Consider the following 23035-nt stretch of genomic DNA (forward strand, 5'->3'; position numbering starts at 1 on the left):
TAAAGGGTAACTCTGATGTAAGAGGGTCTCTGATCACTAAAACCCACTTACATCAGAGTCCGCAGAACACCCCTTACATCTGAGCCCCCTTACAATAGTATACCTACTCAGAGGCAAGAGAGAGAAGGGAGGGAGGGGGAGACTTCAGTCACAGTGGATGGTGAGCTGACTGACCTGAGGATGGAGGCTCAGGCAACAGTTGTCGGCGCCTTTCATCTCCATCATGCATCATTTGGCTGCTGGGCTTCAAACCCAGAGGCACTCAGGTGACTGCAGCAACAACCCCGCTGGGGAGACCTTTGCGACCCTAGTAGTTCCTCCATCGGGTCTGGCACAAATGAGGGGAATCACTAGCTGCTCTGTTTGCAAACAGAAGTATGTGGCACAACAGTTGTCATTTCCTATAGCAATTTATCCACTTGACCTCTGGAAGGTTTTACCTCTTCATGACTAGGGCATTTTTTGCTATATTAGCACTGTAATACTTTAACTGCCAATTGTTATGCAACATTGTATGCAAATTAAATTGATATCTTTTTTTTACACAAATAGAGCTTTCTTTTGGTGATATTTGATCGCCACTGGGTTTTTTATTAGGTCAATTTTAAAAAAAAGTACCATCAATTTTGAAAAAAATATATATATTATTTCTAATTTTTGTTATAAAACATATCCACAAAAAATTAAATTTCTTTAAAAATTTAGGCAAAAATATATTCTGCTACATGTCTTTGGTAAAAACCATACTGCATTTTTGGAGACACTATATTGGTAATAGCGGTGATCAGTGACTTACAGGGAGACTGTGATAGTGTGGCGGGCAATCTAACGCTAACTGACACTGGCTGGGAAGGATGCTAACTAACTAACTGACATTGCTAGTGACACTAATACAGTGATCAGTGATAATACTGTACACTGTACTAATGGCACAGGCTGGGAAGGAATTTAAAAGTATTTAGCATTTTGAATGTGTATTTAAAGCATTGTTTAAACCGCTACTCCCCGGCAACTTGAATTTTTTTTGCATTGGTACAATTTGCATGTAGAGACAGATCTCAATAAATATGGTACAACATCAAAATGTAAATGAAAGAAACAAAAAAGTTAAGGATTTTGAAGGTTGCCATGAATAACCTCAATATAGAAGGACTTTTAAAATTATACAAAAGTTTACTTCATAACAGTGTAAAAACCATAAAAACATGTGCAGATTACATAAAATTATCCTGTTTGCATTTCCCAACTGGCTAAATATAGCACTCTGTGAGCAGAATAGAACCGTACCGGATGACCCAATCAACTTATTGAAATAATGAATAAAGATTTCCACAAAGGTAAATGGCAAGGTAAATGGAAACTAATATTAAAAATGTAGTAATGTAAAGGGTGCATGTCAAACACTATACTTAAAGCGGACCTTCAGTCATTTTTTCATCTTTCCATCTATTAAAGTTTCTGCCCTTGTTGTTTTAACTTTGGATAGCAAAACATTTTTTTTTCTGCCAGTAAATACCTTATACAGCCCACTTCCTGTTTCTTGTCTGGTAAAAAGCCTAGGCTTATGACATCATGCACAGATCTCTCACTCACTCTTGTGAGAATTTGCCAGGAAGGGAGGGGGATGAGTCATAAGAGGACCAATAAGAGCTGCAGGGCTGCAGAGCTGGAGGTGTGCCTCTGTGTGTCTGTGTTAATCCAGGAAGTGAACAGGCAGCAGCTTCAGCTGCCCAAAGTTGAAATGGCTGCAGCCAGACTCAGTGAAGGAAGATTTCTGTAGCATATTTGGCAAGTACAGAATCACAGTATATATAAAATAATATGCAAAGTGGTTGGAGGGAAGCTTCAGAATGGCAAAGATGTTTTTATTACAAATTATGTTAGCAGACTGCAGTTCCTCTTTAAAGGAGTTGCAAAGGTAGCAGTTTTTGTTTATCGTAGCCTCCCTGGCGGTATAATTATGTCAGATTTTTGCGTCTCAAAGCGGTACAATTGTTTTACATAGAATTTTGGCCTTTTATATTGCAGGCCTGTAACACTTAAATCTGTCCAAAACAAGAGTCTAGTAGATATCCCGGGTATGATAAAGTTTGAAACACAAAATCATAAATTATAATATAATAAATAAATATAAATAATTTTAAAAAATAATAATATAATAATGAGTGCAGCGCTAATAATACAATAGCAAAAAAACACAAAAGTTTAAAAATGTGTCAAATATTCAGAAGTAGTGAAAATTCTGAGTAAGCAAAAAAGAAAAAGTAAAGCAGAGTCCCCAATGTAAAATATATGATATTACATAAATAGTGAACCTGATTGGACAATACGTAATCTATAGATGGCAAATGATATGAACAAATACCAAATATTGTAACAAATAGTCCAAAAAGTATATAAATGGTGAAATCCACAAACATGATTCAGATGAATGAAAACAGGTATCCGTGGAGCATCACATAAACTTAACGGTGAAATAATACAATCAGAAAGTGATATAGAGATGTGTATATTGAAGCTTCACTAAAGTCCCAATAGTAATAAACAATAATTCAGATGGCATCCATGTGGGTGTGAAGATGAATTGTAGCCATAAGCTTATAAAAAAGAACCCTTTCTCCAAGTAGATAAATACACCCGAAGTGAGTTTGTAGTCTCCTTACCCCAAGGAATGACCACAACGGCGGTCTCACCAAGCACAGGGAATATGGTATCCCAGAAACCTAGCAGTGGATGTCTCCAGCTCCTGGTTCTTTGTCACTCAAAGACATAAACAAGAATTGCGCCCATAGTGCAGTATTTAAAAGAATATTTATTAAGCTCAATCAAATTGCACTTACAACATGGAGCTGATAAACGCGCGGTGTGTCAATGTGTATTATGGCGGCGTCTCCTCGGGCTTCCTCTGCCTGCTGCTCGCTGTACCATCGATCTCCGTAGAGAAAAACGTGATGACGTCAGTATCACACACCCACTCTTCGCTGTCAATCAAAGTCAGTCAGGCAAGGAGGAGAGAAAGAGGGCAGGGGCTCCATGTCTGAATGGAAACAGGGAGCTGTGGCTCAGCTCGGGTGCCCCCATAGCAAGCTGCTAGCTGTGGGGGCACTCAGCAGGAGGGCGGGACCAGGAGCGCCGAAGAGGGACCAAAGAAGGAAGATCCGAGCTGCTCTGTGCAAATCCACTGCACAGGGCAGGTAAGTAAAACATGAAGAAAGAAAGAAAGAAAGAAAGAAAGAAAGAAAGAAAGAAAGAAAGAAAGAAAGAAAGAAAGAAAGAAAGAAAGAAAGAAAGAAAGAAAGAAAGAAAGAAAGAAAGAAAGAAAGATTGAAGCCATCTGATAAGCTACAAAATAAAGGACTGATAAGATTGCACTCCTCCTCCTATGGAAAGAATAGTTGCAGGAAAGAAAATCACATGATTCCTCCATCAACACAGTCAATGATGATGGGGAATCCCTCCTGCGAAGCTATTGTGTTTTTTTTTGGGGGGGGGGGGTGCACTGAGCCTTCCCTGCTGGGAGAACACAAGGATTCCTGCTAGCGGCTATAGTTTCTGGCAATAATCGTATGCTAAAAATCCGATATGCTTATTGTGCTTAGGTACAATTAACCTGCCCATATGACTGGCTTTAGTTATGTTCACTGAACCTGACTCAGACTGAATGGTCGTTTTGGCTCATCCCTAGTGGTAACCTACAAAGTATCAGAGTACAGAGTATAAAAAACAAATAAAAGAAAATCAAAGAAAAGAAAAAGGGGAAGGAAAGAAAAGCAAAAGAAATAAAAGGAAAGAGATAGATAGAGAGATAGAGAGATAGATAGATAGATAGATAGATAGATAGATAGATAGATAGATAGATAGATAGATAGATAGATAGATAGATAGATAGATAGATAGATAGATAGATAGACAGGAGCCATGTGATTAGCTACAACATACAGAAGTGATAAGAATGCACTCCCCCTCCAAGGTATATGCAGTGATGACACCCTGGGACAAGCCTAATAATAATAGTATGTCCATGACACAATGACAGCAGACAGTGATTGGTTTCCTCTGTGCCCACCTCTCCTGGACCCCCCTTCCCCTTCTCCTGTCCAGTCTAGAAGGAACGTAATGACGCGTACGTGAGATTTAAATCCCCAATGTTCAGACAGGCAGCCCGTGCACTGAGCCAGTCCGATGTGTAGTTGTTAGTCCTCCTCCCCAGTGACAAGGATCGCACACAGCAGCAGTAGAGGGACATCGCTGCCAGGTAGATCGCGCATGCTGCTGCTCCAGCTACATACTCTAAGGGACTTTTCCATCAGGACATTGAATTTCTTTGCAGCCCTGGACCTTAATGAACAAATACAGCAAATTATCAGAGATTACCCACAAAAGCACTAAAGAATCAACGTGGTCTCGCCATGAGCTGTTTGGATGTAATGTACCAAGTGTATGGTCCTCCTCAGCCTTACTTTACAACAGCTTATAGTCCTTACCACCAGGTGCGTTCTGCCAGGATGATCCGATCCATATCTCTGCATGTATAGTACTAGCAACCATATAAATGGAATACTACGTTTTATAGATATAAGTGATCATTGTATTTAGCTAACTCTTAAACGGTTTAATACTGTATGTACTTATACTGGGGGGGGGGGTGCATGGAAATGGCCGTGCTGATCTGAAAATGCTAGTTGCCTGGATGTCATGCTGATCCAATGGTGTGGGTACTTTCTGAGGCACCGGCTTGTAACAAATCCGCAGATCAGTGGCTTTGACTTTCTAATGGGCATGTTTGCAGCCAGAGACAGCCAGGCAAGGAGGGTTTGTAGGATGCCAATTGTCAATGTTTTATTTGCAGATTAAACTGGAGCTGTCATTCCCACTTTGCTGCTGCAGACTTTATTTACAGAGAGTGCAGGGAGCCGCTAAACTCATACACAAGTGATCTATTGTACACCAAGTAATAATTATTGGACATCCAGTACATAAATATATCTCATGTGGTTAGAAGAGGGTGGCATTGAGTGTCTGGGAGGACCCCATACATTGCCCCCAATATATGAATGTATACAGACCATCCTGAGTGTGTCGGACTGAGGGGCCGCATTTCCCACACTCTGCACCTGTTCTAGTCTATTTCTCCTCTTAGTACATTCACCAGAAACCCTGCAATCTCCCATTGTTTGCTCCCTGGGCGAAACCAATCGCTCACCAGTTTCCCATCACTGGCTACTAAGGGTGTCTAATGCACTTCCAGACGGGACATTTCTTCTGTGCTCTATAGTATGATCACTTCTCTGCACTCTTCTCTATGAATTCTCTGCACTCTTCTCTATGAATTCTAGGCACTCTTCTATACTATGTAGCATGCTCTCTGCACTCTCCTGGATTAATTCTCTGCACTCTTCTATACTATATGGTATGCTGACCTCTCTGCATTCTTCTGTGTTTGTTATATACGGTAGAATGATCACTTCTCTGCACTTTTCTGTACAAAGTAATATGTTCACCTCTCTGCACTCTTCTGTACTATATACTGTAGTATGATCGCTTCTCTGCACTCTTCTGTGCTATATAATATGCTTGCTCACCTTTCTGCATTTTTCTTTACTATATAGTATGCTCATATGTCTGCACTCCTTTATACATGTAATATAGTATGATCACCTTTCTGTACTCTTTCGTGCTATATACTGTAGTATGCTCACCTCTCTGCACTCTTCTGTGTTATATAATATGCTTACCTCTCTGCAAACTTCTGTACTATATAGTATGCTCAGATCTCTGCACTCTTCTATATAGTAAATATGCAATATAGTATGATAACTTCTCTTCACTCCTCCATATGAATTCTCAGCACTCTTCTGTACTATATATTATGATCATTTCTCTGCGCTATTCCACACTATATAGTATGATCATGTCTCTGCAATCTTCTGTACTATATATATATATGAGCATTTCTCTTCCGTACTACATATTATGATCATTTCTCTGCGCTATTCCGCACTATGTAATACGATTATTTCTCTGCACTCTTCTGTACTATATAGAATGATCATTTCTCTGCACTCTTCTGTACTATATAGAATGATCATTTCTCTGCACTCTTCTGTACTATATAGAATAATCATTTCTCTGCACTCTTCTGTACTATATAGAATGATCATTTCTCTGCACTCTTCTGTAATTAAATAGTATGATCGCTTCTCTATACTCTTCTCTATGAATTCCCAGAACTCTTCTGTATGAATTCTCTGCACTCTTCTGTATTAATTCTATGTTCTCTTCTGTACTTTATACTGTGATCACTTCTCTGCACTCTACTGTACTTTATAGTATGATAGTTTCTCTGTACTCCTCTGTACTTTATAGTATGATGACTTCTCTGTGCTCCTCTGTACTTTATAGTATGATGACTTCTCTGTACTCCTCTGTACTTTATAGTATGATGACTTCTCTGTACTCCTCTGTACTTTATAGTATGATGACTTCTCTGTACTCCTCTGTACTTTATAGTATGATGACTTCTCTGTATTCCTCTGTACTTTATAGTATGATGACTTCTCTGCAATCTTCTGTACTTTATAGTATGATGACTTCTCTGTACTCTTCTGTACTTTATAGTATGATGACTTCTCTGTAGTTTTCTGTACTTTATAGTATGATGACTTCTCTGCACTCTTCTGTACTTTATAGTATGATGACTTCTCTGTACTCTTCTGTACTTTATAGTATGATGACTTCTCTGTACTCTTCTGTACTTTATAGTATGATGACTTCTCTGCACTCTTCTGTACTTTATAGTATGATGACTTCTCTGTACTCTTCTGTACTTTATAGTATGATGACTTCTCTGTAGTTTTCTGTACTTTATAGTATAATGACTTCTCTGTACTGTTCTGTACTTTATAGCATGATGACTTCTCTGTAGTCTTCTGTACTTTATAGTATAATGACTTCTCTGTAGTCTTCTGTACTTTATAGTATGATGACTTCTCTGTAGTCTTCTGTACTTTATAGTATGATGACTTCTCTGTACTCTTCTGTACTTTATAGTATGATGACTTCTCTGTACTCTTCTGTACTTTATAACCTGAAAGCGTGACGTTGGTGTACTATAGCTGGCTGCTCCGCACTCTACCACTCTTTATAGTGTGGCTTTGTACTATATAACTGTACTTCTCTGTACTCATAATGCTTTACAGTAAGTCTTCTCAGGACTCTGAGTTTATAGTACAGACGAGTCACACTATATAGTATAGAGAAGTGCATAGAAATAAGACTATAGCCATGCTATTTAGTACGGAGGAGCGCAAGGGACAGACTGCCAAGCACTCCTCTGTATGTACCATAATTTGTCTGAACTATATTTCTGTGAAAGTCTCTATACTATGTGACTTGTCTGTGTCATAAGCTTATTTCTCTGCACTCTTCACTGTAACATGTCTATATATGTAGTCTCATTTGCAAGCTTTTATGCTGGGGATTTTCTGTACCATATAGTCTGATTTCTCCTCTGTACTTTATAATTGGATGTCTCTGCACTCTTTTGTACTATATGGTGACTTGTCTATACTATATAGTTAATTCTCTAGTGTGACTTGCTATATAATATAGTCATTTCTCTGCACTCCTCAATACTATATAGTCATTTCTCTGCACTTTTCTGTACTATATAGCCATTTATCTGCACTTTTCTATACTATATAATCATTTCTCTGCACTCTTCTGTACTGTATAGTCATTTATTTGCATGTTTCTATACTATATATCCATTTCTTTGCACTCTTCTGTACTATATTGTCATTTATCTGCATGTTTCTATACTATATAGCCATTTCCCTGCACTCTTCTATACTATATAGTAATTTCTCTTCTGTATTATATAGTCATTTCTCTGCACTTTTCTATACTATATAGTAATTTCTCTGCACTCTTCTGTACTATATAGCTATTTATCTGCACGTTTCTATACTATATAGCCATTTGCCTGCACTCTTCTATACTATATAGTCATTTCTCTATTTCTGTACTATATAGTGATTTTTCTGCACTTTTCTATACTATATAGTCATTTCTCTATTTCTGTACTATATAGTCATTTCTCTGCACTTTTCTATACTATATAGTCATTTCTCTGCGCTCTGCTGTACTATATAGTGGGACTATTCTGTAACGTATAGTCTTATTTCTGGTCTGTACTTTCCAGCCTGACTTCGCTCTGCACCTCTTTGTATTTTATAGGATGCTTCGGAGAAGTTACTTTGTATCAGCTAAACTCTCTATTCTAAACTTTGTATAATAAATGGGTCTTATCTGAATCAGTAACATGATACATTCTGACGAATACAGATCACTAAGTAGATATGATAACTGTGAACAAGAAAGCACAATTAAATCGATAAGACCATAGACAGATAGATAAACAGACAGAACAATAAAAAAATAAATAATCGTTTGCTTTAATTTGATCATTTTCATCGTTTGCTTCCCGTTGGTTCACCTTTATGTGATCTTGTTATATTATCCCTGGTTTGGCAATCCTGTCTACACATTCATTCTATTATTATGATATAAATATTAACTGATTAGTTTATCTAATGTAATCTTGTCTAAACTCACTTGCTGTCAAGGAGGTTTATATCCGTTTATGATGTGAAATAAATACTAACCAATTTTCTGCCAATAATGTACCCAATGCCACAATCTACAAACTCATCAGCTGTCAAGCAGGTTTATATATTGGTTTATGATAATCTGATATTAACATTAACCCCTTTGCCGCCAAGAATCTTTGGCTATTTGTTTATTTTCATGGGAAATGATCAGTAACCCCTTTGATGAAATGTGTAGCGATCGGTTTGCATCCATTTGATATTAACCCTTTGCTGCCAAGAATGTCAATGGCTTTCTCAGTGTAAAGAGCTATAGAGCCACAGACACTAGTGCGACAAACAAGTCTTGGCATTGGGTTCACAGAGCTGGTGAAGGACTAGGGAAATGACTATTGGATGTGAACATTTGTTGTTCCATGTGAGATGGACCATAACAAGAGCGCCTGGCTGTCATAGCTCTCAGCTCAGGAGATCTGTTGTTGCATAGAGTCATTCTACATGTGGCTGGTGGGACAGGGGCTGCCTAATCCATCTCAGTACATACTGTACATCTCTCTGTTACTCTCCTGATCTGTACTGTTCCTTAATGAATTAAAACTTGGCTGATGGTCGTTGTCTGTTTATATTACACAGAAACTAGCCTTTTACTCCAAGATGCAGGAAGCCCCGGAGAGTGGCAGCAACAGCAATGGTAGCAGTGGCAGCTCCTTCTCCAGCAATACCCCAGCCAATATTAAAGAAGAGGACTGCAGCCCAGAGAAGGAGAGCCCTCCAGAAGCTGAATACATTAGCTCCAGATGTGTCCTGTTCACCTATTTCCAGGGAGATATCAGCTCAGTGGTGGATGAGCACTTCAGCAGAGCTCTCAGCCAGCCCAGCAGTTATTCCCCAAACAGTGCTGCTGCCAAGACTGCCAGGGGTGCCAGCTCATGGAGGGGTGAGTGCAGCATCACAGTGCCCGGATTATTGGAATGTCCCTTTGTATTATGCTTCAACCTATTAAATGAACATGTGTAATAATTTTATCATTTATTGATAGCTTGTCAAAAATAAAAAAATACTGTATCCTGATAACTGTATGCAGATAATATGTATTGATGTATTATTGCAAGTATTTATATAGCTCTGACAATTTAAGCAGCACTTTACATGCTTTGCATTCACATCAGTGCCTGCCCTCAAAGAGCTTACAATTTAATCTAAGGTCCCTAATCACACATGCATACATACACATAGAAGGACCAATCTAGTAAAAAGAGTCAATTAACCTATACCATATCATTTAACATCCCCCCCCCTTTTTTTATTCCACATGTCTATATTTGTAGACTATGCCATATATATTTTGCAGACTAATCTGTCCAGCAAAAGTCAGGAGCAAGGACAAACCAGACCATAACACAGCCAATAATGTTTTTTTATCCACATAGTGTACATTTAACCCCCCCCCCCCACCACCACCACCCCAATTCAACAGTTACAGCAACTATTTAAGCACCCCATAGCATTGTTATGGTAATCTTAACCATGCCATGTACATGAGCAGAAAAATATCAATGCAAAAATTATTCTGTTGAAAAGGATTATTACATGCATTAGCTGCATGCAGTTATCAGAATAAAAAACAGTTTCCCTTTAATTTAAAACATTCAAGTTATTAAAACTGGAGTGGTGAATGGAGCAGAACAATTTGTGCAAAGGGTTAGCTGTTTGGTTATTCAGTGTAGGCATTCTGAAAATGATTTGATAGTATCTATTAAGTAATGAAAATTCACTTAAACTTTCTATCTGTATGTCAGAATAAGCGCTAATGGATTTAAAGAAATACATAATCCTTACTACAAAAATAGTACCTTTTTTTAATATGTTATTAGAATACATTCCTTGTTATATTTAGTGTATAACTATACAACAATACATTTGAACATATAGAGAGAGGAGGACTACATATGTGGAAAAATATGTTTAAGCCAGTAATCAAGTTTATTTTTACCATTTATCTTTGTGCTATAAAGTTTGCATTTTGAATAATAAGGTACAACTTTATGAATATGTACCTTGCTGCATGTATTTATATCACAGATGTGCATGCATTATACATATGCAACGGGGTTGTTTTACTAAAAGCAAATAGACTCTTTACTGATTACTTTCCAAGGGAAGTTGCACTTTGCAAGAGAATGTTCCCTGGAGCTTAGTGTTTGAGGTGAAGCTCTGCTGGATCCCATCATCTAATCATGAGAAAGCAAAAACAATTTTTTTTTAATTTCTCTTGCACAAGATTGGGTATTATTTGCAAAGTGAAATGTAACTACATTCATAAAGCTCTGGGGAAAATTCCCCTGCAAAGTGCAACTTCCCTAGCAAAGTTAACAGCCTATTTCCTTTAGTAAATTAACTCCAAACTATCTTAAGCTGTCTTGCATACATGACAAACATGTTCAATAAAACTATTCTGTAATAATACAACATTTTAATGCTTACGGTTTTTAATATGTGCTTCTCAAAAAGAGTACAAAAATCATGGTAGGTTACTTAGGAAATATATGTTTACAAATGCAGATGTTAGATATTATAATTGAAGAGAATGGTATATCAAGGACTGAGGCAGGGGCAAGAGAAGCATTTGCCTTGGGTAGCATGCCACAGGGGTGCAGATGTGGTGGTTGCCTGCCCTATATCTACTGTTTTTGGTTTGTAGACCATTTCTTTTCATGATATTTAAAGTCTGATTGTTTGCAGTTAAATGCATTTTAGCAGTATTAATCCTCCTATATTATAATATTTCTTACATATCTAAATAGGCGTTTCTACTAAGAGGTCATGAGTTCCAACTTCATTTGATATATTTAAATGAAACAAATTTGGATACTGTTGAAATGAGTTTGACTGATTGACAAAACAGTTTACAGCCAGTAAGAGACATTTGTTATGTCTGTCTTGGATGAATACTTAGTACTCTGGTTTCAAACATGCACAGAAATGCAGGACATTCATTTTTATGGCAGAGGACACCTCAGTGAGTTTTAAAAAGGCTAAGCTGTCCGTTAAGACAGATTAAATCTATGATGCTTTGCATGCTGTCTTGATGAATAATACCAGCACCGAACCTAGAGGAGAAGAAAAGTACAACTGCAACAGGCTACAGTAATGGTGTGAATACAATAAATGTAAATGTGGTATAAGTCATGCAAACAGCTGCTGCTCACTTAAGAGTTCAAATAATAATAGTTAACTTATTAGTTGTTGTTATTATTATTATTTTTGTTGTTACACATTATAGTGGCGTAATTGGGAAAATAAGTTTGGTGCCCATTTGGTGGCCCATGGGTATACTACATGATAAATCATGCCATTTCCTATATATATAGAAACACTGTACTAAAAGCTCAAAATCATGGACTTTAAAGGCACACATGCATGGGATGAAAAAATTCCAAATGTTATTAATCTACATTAAAAGTTATTATTACACACCACAATTTAATATAAAATATTATCTAATATAACATTGGATACTGTAAATTACAGGCAGATTGTGAAACCCCATTGGGGATGTATACCGCACACATGATGACCGGGGTGTGCATACAATAATTGAAAATGTGATAATGTGATACGATGTCATGCAAACAGCTGCTGTTCAAATAATAACAGTTACCTTTATTGTTGTTATTATTATTATTAATATTGTTGTTACACATTATAATGGAGTAAACTATTATGCAGTGTTCTACTAAGGATATTTAAGGACCTAAACCTAGTTGTAGAGGTTGAACTAATGATAATTGTTTTTTCCCCACTTCTTGCATAAATATGCATAATAGCATCTTAAAACTAGGTATGTTTATATATGCTTGTGTACTGCAGGCTCCTGCTGCTCTATTCTTATCACATTATCTTATCACTGGCATACAGTAGTCCATGCTGACAGCCTTTTCATCAGTTAAGCTCTAGCAATGGTATATGCTAAAGCCATGGGTATTCTATACATTTTTAGTCATTTTGTTCTGAAAAAATTGCTCAGATCATATGTCAAAAAATTGCTCAGAGAATGTTGCTGGACTACATTTAAAGTACATGTAAAGGTGATTTAAAAGTACACCCTTGGAAAAAGTTATACTCTTTCATGTGCCCATCACATACAATCTATATTTACATTATCGGTTGCATGCATGCAGTAGGCAATGTTACTTTTTTTTTTTAGGTTTTGATTGTGCTTTTTTTAAATTACATTTGTAAAGTAAATGTCCAGTTCCCCAGACACGCAAAACTAAGTAACAGCACATATCACTGTACACTAACGAAGGGGTTGGTTTACAAAAGGAATCATTTTAGCCTTTGTTCATGTCAAGGCAGCTTCAGGTTAATTTATAGAAAAGAATGTTTCCCTGAATTTAATTGGGGATTTAACTGAGCACAGGCTGAATGGAAAATGACTATTTTACTAGATCAGCTTTTATATGGGATAATTCAGTGCAGAGTTGTTAACATTAAATTTGTATTCTTAACAACAAAACAACTTATAATTCCCTTGGGTGAAATCAGATCAGTACATGATTAGTTCTAAGTGGCTATTATGGGTTACTGTACTTATGGATTACAATGTAAGAATCAGGAACTCTAAACAATATAAAGCTGAAGGTGATTAGAACAACACATATGACTAGGTACCCTATATGTTGAGGCCCTAATTTGCCTACATTAAAGGGAGTCTGTCATAAACAAAACAAAACAAAAAAAAAATCATGGACTCAGCAATCATTAATTGCATAAAATAGCATATTTTTGCTGAGTCTGTCAGTGTTCATTGTGAAATTAGACTGAAATTGACCCTCCCTCTTAGATTGTAAGCTCTAATGAGCAGGGCCCTCTGATTCCTACTGTATTAAAGTGTATTGTATTTGTACTCTCTACCCTCAAGTTGTAAAGCACTGCAAAAACTGTCCGCGCTGTATAAAATCTGTATAATAATAATAATAATTTTGAATGCACTGTGGGCACCATTGTGTAATGCTGTCCAGGCACATAGCATTGTCAAAAAGTCCAACTCTCTGTTCACAGGCTGCTCCCTGTGAAAAATTTTGGAGATTTCAATTCCAAAATGTCTGACTTTCCACTGCAGGCAGCTTGAAATTGCCATCCTGAATATAGACAGGAATAGCAATTTCTGCATTGTGTCAAGTCTCTATTCTACAACACTAATGTTTGCTCACATATGACTCTTGATATGCTTAGAATAACAAAAGCAGCTATTGTTTGTCTCTTAGTTTTATAGAGCAGATGCTTTTTCTGTAGCTTTTAAATGCAGAAACCATTCACATCAGTCCTTGACAGAGATGCTTCCACCCCAATTTCCTCTGTCATGCACAAAGACACACAGTAGAACCAGTTACTTAGTAAAAGCTAATATACTTACCAATATGTTTTTCAATTGTGGAAGGAAATCTAAACAACTGCAGGAAACACAGGGAATACATCCAAACTTCATGCAGATAGTAAACAAATAGTTTCCAAAGTTTTATTCAGTTTTACTGCATTTTACTGTTTTATGCAATTTTACTGCATTACACAAAGGATTTTAATGAATTGAGCAAAATATGTGTCATGTTAATTTCTGTTTCAAAATACAAGAGCTCAACGATATTACAGTATCTAACTAATTACAGGCTGTCATTAGAGTACTTTTAAAAGTCAATCCAACTGGTTTTAGAAATATATTGCATACAAATGTTTTAATGAAAATAACACTGGTAACAATATTTAATTTTACTGGTATGTATGCATTCAGACCAACATATTCACAGTGTGGGTGATGTGCTCAAACAGGTAAGTGCAAAATCTGGTGCAGCTCTGCAGAGAAACCAATTAGCTTCCAGGTTTATTGTCAAAGTTTATTTGAACAAGCTGAAGTTAGAAGCTGATTGGCTACCATTCCCAGCTGCATCAGATTTGTCACTCTCCAGTTTTAATACATCAACCCCAGTGTGTTTTAAAAATGGTTTCCTGAACACATTGGGGTTTTTTCCATACGTTTAATGTATTTTCCTTGTAACATTTTACAGAGGCACTCTAATACCAGTTTCACCTGCAGTGGAGGTGTAGCTGAAACCTTAGATGGCCTGTTTAGACCTAGCAAGACAAAAGGAGCTAGGAAAGGTGATCAATAAATGTTGGCATATTGAAGAGAGTCATAATGGATTTCCATGTATAAGACTGTGGTCTGAAGATCTGACTGCTGCAATATCATTCAGAAAATGGTCATCCCAATCTGAAAAATAGTGGCCCTTACTATAGAAATATCATCAATAGATGTGTGCATCTAATGCCTTTTTTAAATCCCCATATTGCTTTGGGTAAAATAGAAAAGAAAATATATGTACTGATGTGGGCTTTATACAGTTGTTTCACCCATTTTTCAATTCAATATCTATGAAGATATTGCTCTATCTCAAAAGGGATATCAGGCATAATAAACAGATTATTGGCCCAGGTATTAGCAGGATGCCTTTCATTGTGCTTTAACATTAAAGTTGTTTTGCATAAACATTTTGGCTGTCATTTACCTTATATTTTCTATATATTAATCCATAATATCCAATAATTAAAAACAAAGTAAAAGGACGTATATATTTTAGGCACACATTCATTTGAAGGGTTGTTTTAAGAAGACACCAGTATGCATAGGGTTGAGTTTAAGCAGGTTAAGTAACTTCTAGTTCTTTACGTTAGTTTTGCATTTGCTCAAAATTAAGTTCAAAATTACGTTTACATTAGATTCTGCAATGCAATGTTTGTGTGAATTTTGCTTAGTAATAAGCAGTTGTAAAATAGCTGTGAGTGTAAAAATAAACTATGAGGCAATCATCTAAGAGCTAATAAGTCTGTTCTGTCTTCTGTGTCACCATGGATGGGCAGAAAAATCATAGGTCCAGACTTGACAAGTTTCATAGTAATTTGTGAGGCTGACTGTTTGCATCAATTAATATTGTTATATTTTCTGAAATATCAACATCATAAGCGCACTAGGTAATATTAAAAGAGTGCTCTGTATTAAAATGGATTTATTAAGACTGGAGAAAGGTGGATTTGCTGTCCAGAGCAATCAATCAGATCTGCATATCCAACCTGCACTTTATCATCTGGAATTTGGTTGCTTTGGGTAGTCATTCTATTTCTATAGTTTTTATCAATCAATTAAAAAACATAAATGCATTGAAAACCTCACCTAAGTAATACTGTAGGATTGTAGACAAACATTATTTTTGCCCATTTCAGAACTGTTTTTCAATGTATGAGGCGGTATGAGGTGGTGCTCCTTTGTTTCGGAGAGTATTAATAGCATCATTAATTATGACGAAGGGGTTTATTTGAGTTTAATAGAATGTTTATGTTTTTTTTTTTGTCTCTTAACAGAAACGACTTTTCCTATGAGTCAAAGAAGTTTTCCTCCATCCTTTTGGAACAGCAGTTACCAGCCCAATGCAGTTGCTGCTCCCTCATCGCTGGGCAGCAGCCTAGGCAGTCCTCTTACTGGTCCTCACAGTGAAATTCCTTTTGGAGCAGATCCTTATTCCCCTGCTTCTCTTCATAGTCACCTACACCAGGGTCCACCTGAGCCCTGGCACCATGCCCACCACCATCATCACCATCATCACCCATACTCAATCGGGGGAGCAATAAACAGTCAGGGTTCAGGTTATCCCCGGCCTGGCATGCATGAAGTTTATAGTACGCACTTCGATCCTCGGTACAGCTCTTTACTTGTTCCTGCATCAGTCCGACCCCACAGGATCACTCCTGCAGGTTCAGCTCCTCCTGCAACACAGTGTGATTTAGGCAAGGGAGAAGCAGCAACCTCTGCTTGGACAACTCCTGGACCTTATCCAGGACCCGCAGGAGACATGGGACAAAGCCTTAGCCTAAATGTGGATGCAGGTAAGCAGTGTCTTCAAATTTAAACTGACCTACAACACTTGTGAGATTTTACATGTAATTATTATTAGTATTTCGTGCAGGACATTTTAGACATATTTTTCAAGTGCTTTTTATTAACAAAAATACATATCGAGTATAGCACACTTTTTCTCAATAAATATCATTCACTGTGCCATCCTTCTCTGCCATACATTGTATGTGTAATTGTAAGTTTTTACATACATATGCTTGAAGGGGCATATGTGGCCATGATATTTTAGGGCAGTGAGGGTTTATACCCTTTTTGAATTTCTCACTGTCTCTTTTCTATGGTCAGTTTGACAGTAGGCAGCTATCATTTAAACACTTGAGCAGAACAATCACCATTTACTAGTGTTAAGATGTTACAAAAGGTAAAAGGGTTTCATAAAGGAAAGGGATATTATTCATTACTCATAAACAGTTATCCAATTTTCCAGATGGGGTGAAGAGAAGATTAGGGTGCATTTAAAATTGCTTTCACACCACTGGGTTCAGAAAGGTTTTAAATTATTTTATACAAGATCATAATCCTTCAAAACCAGTAACCTATGTGTTAACCTTCCCATATATTCATACTGTACTTGGTAGTCCTGCAACAGATTATAGAACTGTTGTTTCTGCTACATACTAGCCACACATATGGAAGTTTACCTACATACCAATCATGACTTTAGTGGCCCTGAGGGTCAACGTTCATTAGGCATATTTTACATATACTGTATACTTTTGCTTTATAGAAATGCTACACAGGCCACCAGTTTCATAGGCTAGTTATCCACTAAATGACAATTATAAAAAGCACACTAGCCATTCGTTTGTGGTCTTGTTATGCACTGCCATTTGTTAAGAGTCCTTGCTAAACATTAGACCAAAATATAATGATTCTTTTAAATACTCTGTACTATTTACATAATAGTGTCACCTAGTCAAATTGCTTTACTAAAGGCAAACAGGTTTACCACTTTGGAAGGGAAGTTGCATTTTGCAAAGGAGTTTGGCCCAAGATCTAGTGAGCAGGGTGTTTCATTTGCAAGCATTTTTGCTTGCATATGATTGGATGATGGAGGTCAGCAAAGCTTCACCTTGTTCACTAAGCTCTGGGGCAGATTTCCTTGCAAAAAGCAAATTCCCTTACAAAGTGAGCAGCCTATACCTTTAGTATATCAACCCCTTAGTCTTCCCGTGTCCAAGACCTGGGGAGATGTCCACTAACACACTGAATACTATCCATAAAGTCTTTCTGTAGGTTAGTGGACCAGAAAGCTTAGCAATATGCTAATGAACAGTTATCAAGTCCTGTTACACTAAGGCCTCATGTATACTGGATGTTTTGCTAGTCTCCTTTTCTCTTGGCACAGAATTTTGACAGAAAAAATGCTTGGCGCTTGTAAACTTGTGTAACACATTCAAGAGCATTTAGGTGTGTCAAGCCCTTGAGCATCAATTAATTTTATTGGCCAGAATAATATTATATTCAGGCCATTGAAATTAAATAATGCTTTGGCACTAAACAATGTGGCTGTGGGTTGTTTTTTTTCCAAATGCCCCTACCTCTAAACTCCTCTGAACACCCATGTGTGCATGGACACATAGGCTAACATGTAGTGGGCTTTTAGAGGCAGGGAAAAAAAATGCCCCTAGGAGCAGCAGAAAAATAATCCAGTGTACATGAGGCCTAAACAGTCAAACCAAAGGTTTTTATGATTCCCTTGAAGAATTTTAAATATATTCAATAGGCTGCAATTCTGGCTACCAATCAGCTAAAATTAGCAAAAATAAGCTCCATTCTTTCTACTGTTTAAGAAAATGTTTTGTTTAATTGTAATTAAAAGCAAGCATTCCAATCAATGACACTAAAAGACTTACAAAAGAGGTGATACTTAACTATAGTCAGTAGATGTATCTCTGAGTGCCAGCTGACTGTTTTCTTTCTACTGAATTGTTTATAAGTGCTTGTGCTTCACCTTCATGTTATTAATGCAGTGCATTCCTATCCTTCTCTCAAGTCTCTGTTGCCTTTTTAAAGATATTCTCAATTGTTATGTGAGTTAGGATTTGATTTGTTGATCAGCTCATACTGGGAATGGTAAACTAAGCTCTTCTTTTTTTAGATTACTACAATGTCTTGGGCACAAGACATATTAATATTTATGACTAATAATTTATCTGGGAATAATTAGCAAAATGTCTCCAATACTTATGTTTTAATTTCTAATAATCCTAATACTATAATTTAGAAGAGCAGGTGTAAAGAAAGAAAGAAAAAAACAGTAGAATAAGAAAAAGGTTTTTAAAAAAAATGCAAATAAAGTTAGAATAATGGTGGCCATACGCCACACGATTTGGCCTGGATAATGCAAACACTTAAAGATCATTCAAGTGATCACCAACGATGTGCACTATTTTTTTCAGACCATGGAAACTGTACTCACAGAGAAATAATTTCCATAAGTCGCAGGGGAAAAATTTTGCATAGAACACCTATATCAAATGATGATATAATAACAATTGTGAGCAGCTAAAAATGTTTAACTCAGCTGACTCTCCAATGTGTTTTTTTTCTTTCTCTTGCCTTCTTTTACGAAAGCTTACATCTTAAATCCTCTATTTTTTGAGCAGGGGTCTCCAAACTATGGCCCTCCTGTTGTTCAGGTACTACAATTCCCATCATGCCTAGTCATGTCTGTGAATGCCAGAGTTTTACAATACCTCATGGGATGTGTAGTTTCACAACAGTTGTAGTGCCATAGTTTGGAGATCCCTGTTTTAGAGGCTGACTGTTTGCATCAGACATATCAATCTGATGGTGCAAGTATAGTAAACAAGATGAATAAAAAGAACATGACAGTGTCAAATGGGAGTTATATGCACTGCTGACTTTTTTATAACAAAAAATATGCTTGTACATTCAATGTTAAACAGCTATGCCAGCCTAATATCAAGAAGACAAGAAACTGCTTTAAGAGTGATTCACTAAAGTCGTTTTTTTCCTCTGGAGAAGCAAATCTTGCTTCTGTTCAGATGCCTCAGACATGTTCAGTTGGTGGAGTTTAAAGAGCTTTAGTGGTTTAGCCTGTACATGTTCAAGGTTTTATAAATTTGGATGCTTTGTCAGGTAGGAGCTATTCTTCAGGGGCCCCGTTAACAGCACAAGGAATTTTATGCTATATAGAGCGTCACAGTTGTTAGAGGGAAGGACATTGATAACAAAATATAATTTCTTCAACAACTGAATTATTCAAGTTTAGTGGAACTAGCAAAAATGGACGCACACCTTAGCTTTTCTGGAGGACAGTTTGATTTTGTCCATGTTTTGCTTCATATAATACATAGAAGTCACAATCCTAAGAGCCATTATGTTCATTGAAACCTAATACTAGAGCTTGAGAATTATAAATACATCACTGAGGATGTCCATTATATTTTGGATCGTAAAACCCAGTGCATTGTTAATTTCAAAGTTTTATTGTTTTTCCATGTATAAATGCAAAATTATATTTATCTCCTCATCCAAACTTCAATACTCTTTATTCACTTCAACATGACACATAAGGTAAGAAAAAACAAAAGGGAGATAGGTCCCAATGGACCTATGCTTCCATCATACCATACCATAGTAAAAAAAAATAGTGGATCATTAAAATGCGTTCTCAAATGCTATAATCCAACACGAAGTATAGGGGTTGATTTACTAAAACCGGAGAGTGCAAAATATGGTGCGGCTCTACATAGAAATCAATCAGCTTTTAGGGTTTTTTTTTGTCAAAGCTTAATTGAACAAGTTAAAGTTAGAAGCTCATTGGCTACTATGCACAGCGTCACCAGATTTTGCACTCTCCAGTTTCAGTAAATCAACCACATAGTAACTTGCACTGTATACAGGTAATATTTCATTTAAAGAACAACACTTTTTTAGCACAGGAATCTTTGCCCAAAACATGTTTTATCTGGGCTGCTTTTATCAAAAACTTTTCCAACAATTCAAACATCTTCTAATTACCACAACATAGCTGTTTCTTAAAACATGCTGGTGCTTGCTTTTGTTTCATCCTATCTTTAAACAGCTTGTGCCTTTATCTTGCTCACCTTCTCATACACCTCTTTCTACTTCATTCTCCTTCTCTGCCTCCTCCATTCCCAGGTTTACAGCCTCAGGATAAAAGCAAGGATCTGTACTGGTTTTAAAACTTGTTGCCCCCCCTGCAGATCCTTTCCACCTTGTAAAATTTGGTGGCTTTCTGAGCTGACATGGAGTTGCTTTGGTTTGGTGGTAACAGCTTGTAATCTTGGTTTTCAGCTCGACGCTACACCTTCTGCGGAGGACCTCTCCTGAGCTGATCTTCCTAAAGACTCTGAACCAAACCTTTTACACCAAGGCCCAGAAACGCATGTGCCCCAGCACTGAGACTGCAACAAGAGGATGGGAACAGGACTCCACTCTACAGGCCAAGTGAGAGGAGACATGCTTATTTCCTCCTTGCTCAGAGACTCATATTTTTATTTAAGATGTGTTCAACAAAATAATTGATGCCACCAAAAATATAAATAGATATAATTATATATTAATATAAATCCAATTGTTTTCTTATGAGGAAGAAAAAGACTATTTTTGTTGTGAATATTTTTTATGCCAATGTCAAAATGTACTTTCCAAACTAAGCTGCCTGTGAACAAAGATCCAGTGTATTTGTAGTATTCCCTTTCTGACTGCACAGACAAAGCACACCCAACACACATACAGACAATGGTAACAAAGGAAACAAATAAACTTTGGTGGACTAAAAGCCCATGTGTGGACATACAATCCAGTCTGCTGTGAGTAGCAAGAATTTTCCAGAGCCACCTGCCCAAAGCTTATAGAAATGCAGCTGTTAGATGGACAACTGTTCGAACTCCAGAAATATGACAAGCAAGGTGGCACTTCTCAGGGTTTAGCCCAACAATTGCATCTGATTTTTTTTTTTACATGGAGAATTTTATGATGAAAGAAGAAACGCTTTAGAACACTGACAGCCTCTACATGGATGGAACAACTGCAGCAGGTGAAAGGAGATACTTTGCAGAAACACATTTCAGAGTGGACAATTGATCTCCTCAATGTGTGTATGTGTGTATATGTTGCTGTCATCCTGTCACTTTAATTTGTTTGAGATACTGTGAGAGATGTATTTAATTGTAGGGATTCTGCATTAAAATATTTTCATGTCTTTAGATGCGTTAATAAGCTAACCAAAACATTTTTTTCTATTCTGCTGACCAAGGCAACTCAACCAACTTTACAGGTTAACTTATGATGAAAACAAAAGACAACAACCTTAAACACATAGGTGATTTATGAAAATGGAAGCCAAGAACACTGGAAAAAAATTGAAAGTTGCTGCAATTAACATTCATGTTTGAAATTAAACGTTACATTTGATTGGCTGGTGAGCAACGCCTTCTCTTTTGCTTTGGCTTTCTTTGCTAAAGGTTTCATAAACCATCCTGTGTACAACATATATTCAAAGTGATTCTGTCATGTGTCATGTTAAAGCTTAATGTCCTAGAATAATTTGAAGAATAATGAATCACTTTACTTTTACAATTGTTTTTTGCTAACAAAATTTGAAATTTATCAAAATTGATGTTTTGTAATAACATTTTAGACTTTATATTATAAATCTGTATGAAATCAGGAGCTCTGAGTAGTTGAAATCACCAATTTTAAACCAATTAACATTTTAACTAATGTACAGTTTGCGAAGATTAGGGACCTTTTAGGCTCTTGGACACAAAATATTATAAAAGTACAAATTTATTAAACAAAAAATTAATCAAAACCAGCAGATGGGCAACCATATGAATATGTTTACAAAGATCATCCTCACAAATAAAGGTAAAAATAACCACATGTGAATAGATGAAACCCCAACACATTTACATTTTTTAAAAACACATCATCAATGGGAACTGATGGTCGATAACATATGCATAGAGATTACAGTGAGATGCAACTGACTGCCACCATGTGTCAACAGAGAGCAACGTTCCAAAGGGGTGTTTAGCCAGGGAAGCACAAGAGGGCGCTATAGATCCCGAAACTGTCTGTCCACTGGATGAGGTCCTACAGGGTCTGGCAAGCCTGATTTCCAACATAGGAGTATATATGGATTTCTTCCATATGGAAAGATGTTACTTCCAAAAAATATCTCCAAAAAAAGGGAAGCAGTGGAAAGTGCAAGTCTATATAGTTTACTAAATTGGTAGGTTCCTTCCATATTTACAGGCGCATCTCAACAAATTAGAATATCATCAAAAATGTATTTCAGCAATTCATTTGAAAAAGTGAAACTCATATATTATATAGATTCATTACACACAGAGTGATATATATCAAGCATTCCTTTCTTTTAATTTTGATGATTATGGCTTATGCCATGTACTCACGGGCGGACTTTTCGACCGAACTTGTCCGCCGGAACGAATCC

General features: G+C 36.8%; 1 protein-coding gene across 2 annotated transcripts in view; it reads left to right on the forward strand.

Annotated features, from left to right (window-relative positions):
* The window catches only part of VGLL2 (vestigial like family member 2), a 28500-nt gene extending 6426 nt beyond the window's left edge, over positions 1-22074 (forward strand). Inside the window, exons 1-4 of one of the 2 annotated variants that reach the window (XM_073627144.1) lie at positions 2693-4490; positions 9243-9546; positions 16026-16547; positions 20866-22073. In XM_073627144.1, the coding sequence (XP_073483245.1) occupies positions 4410-4490; positions 9243-9546; positions 16026-16547; positions 20866-20906 (948 nt within the window). In that variant the 5' untranslated portion in view covers positions 2693-4409 and the 3' untranslated portion in view covers positions 20907-22073. Of the gene's footprint in view, positions 1-2692; positions 4491-9242; positions 9547-16025; positions 16548-20865 lie in introns of those variants that run through there. The other variant, XM_073627145.1, reaches the window with a different exon arrangement.
* Positions 22075-23035: the final 961 nt, after the last annotated feature.

The sequence above is a fragment of the Aquarana catesbeiana genome, linkage group LG04 (assembly GCF_042186555.1).
Source record: "Aquarana catesbeiana isolate 2022-GZ linkage group LG04, ASM4218655v1, whole genome shotgun sequence".
NCBI lineage: Eukaryota > Metazoa > Chordata > Amphibia > Anura > Ranidae > Aquarana > Aquarana catesbeiana.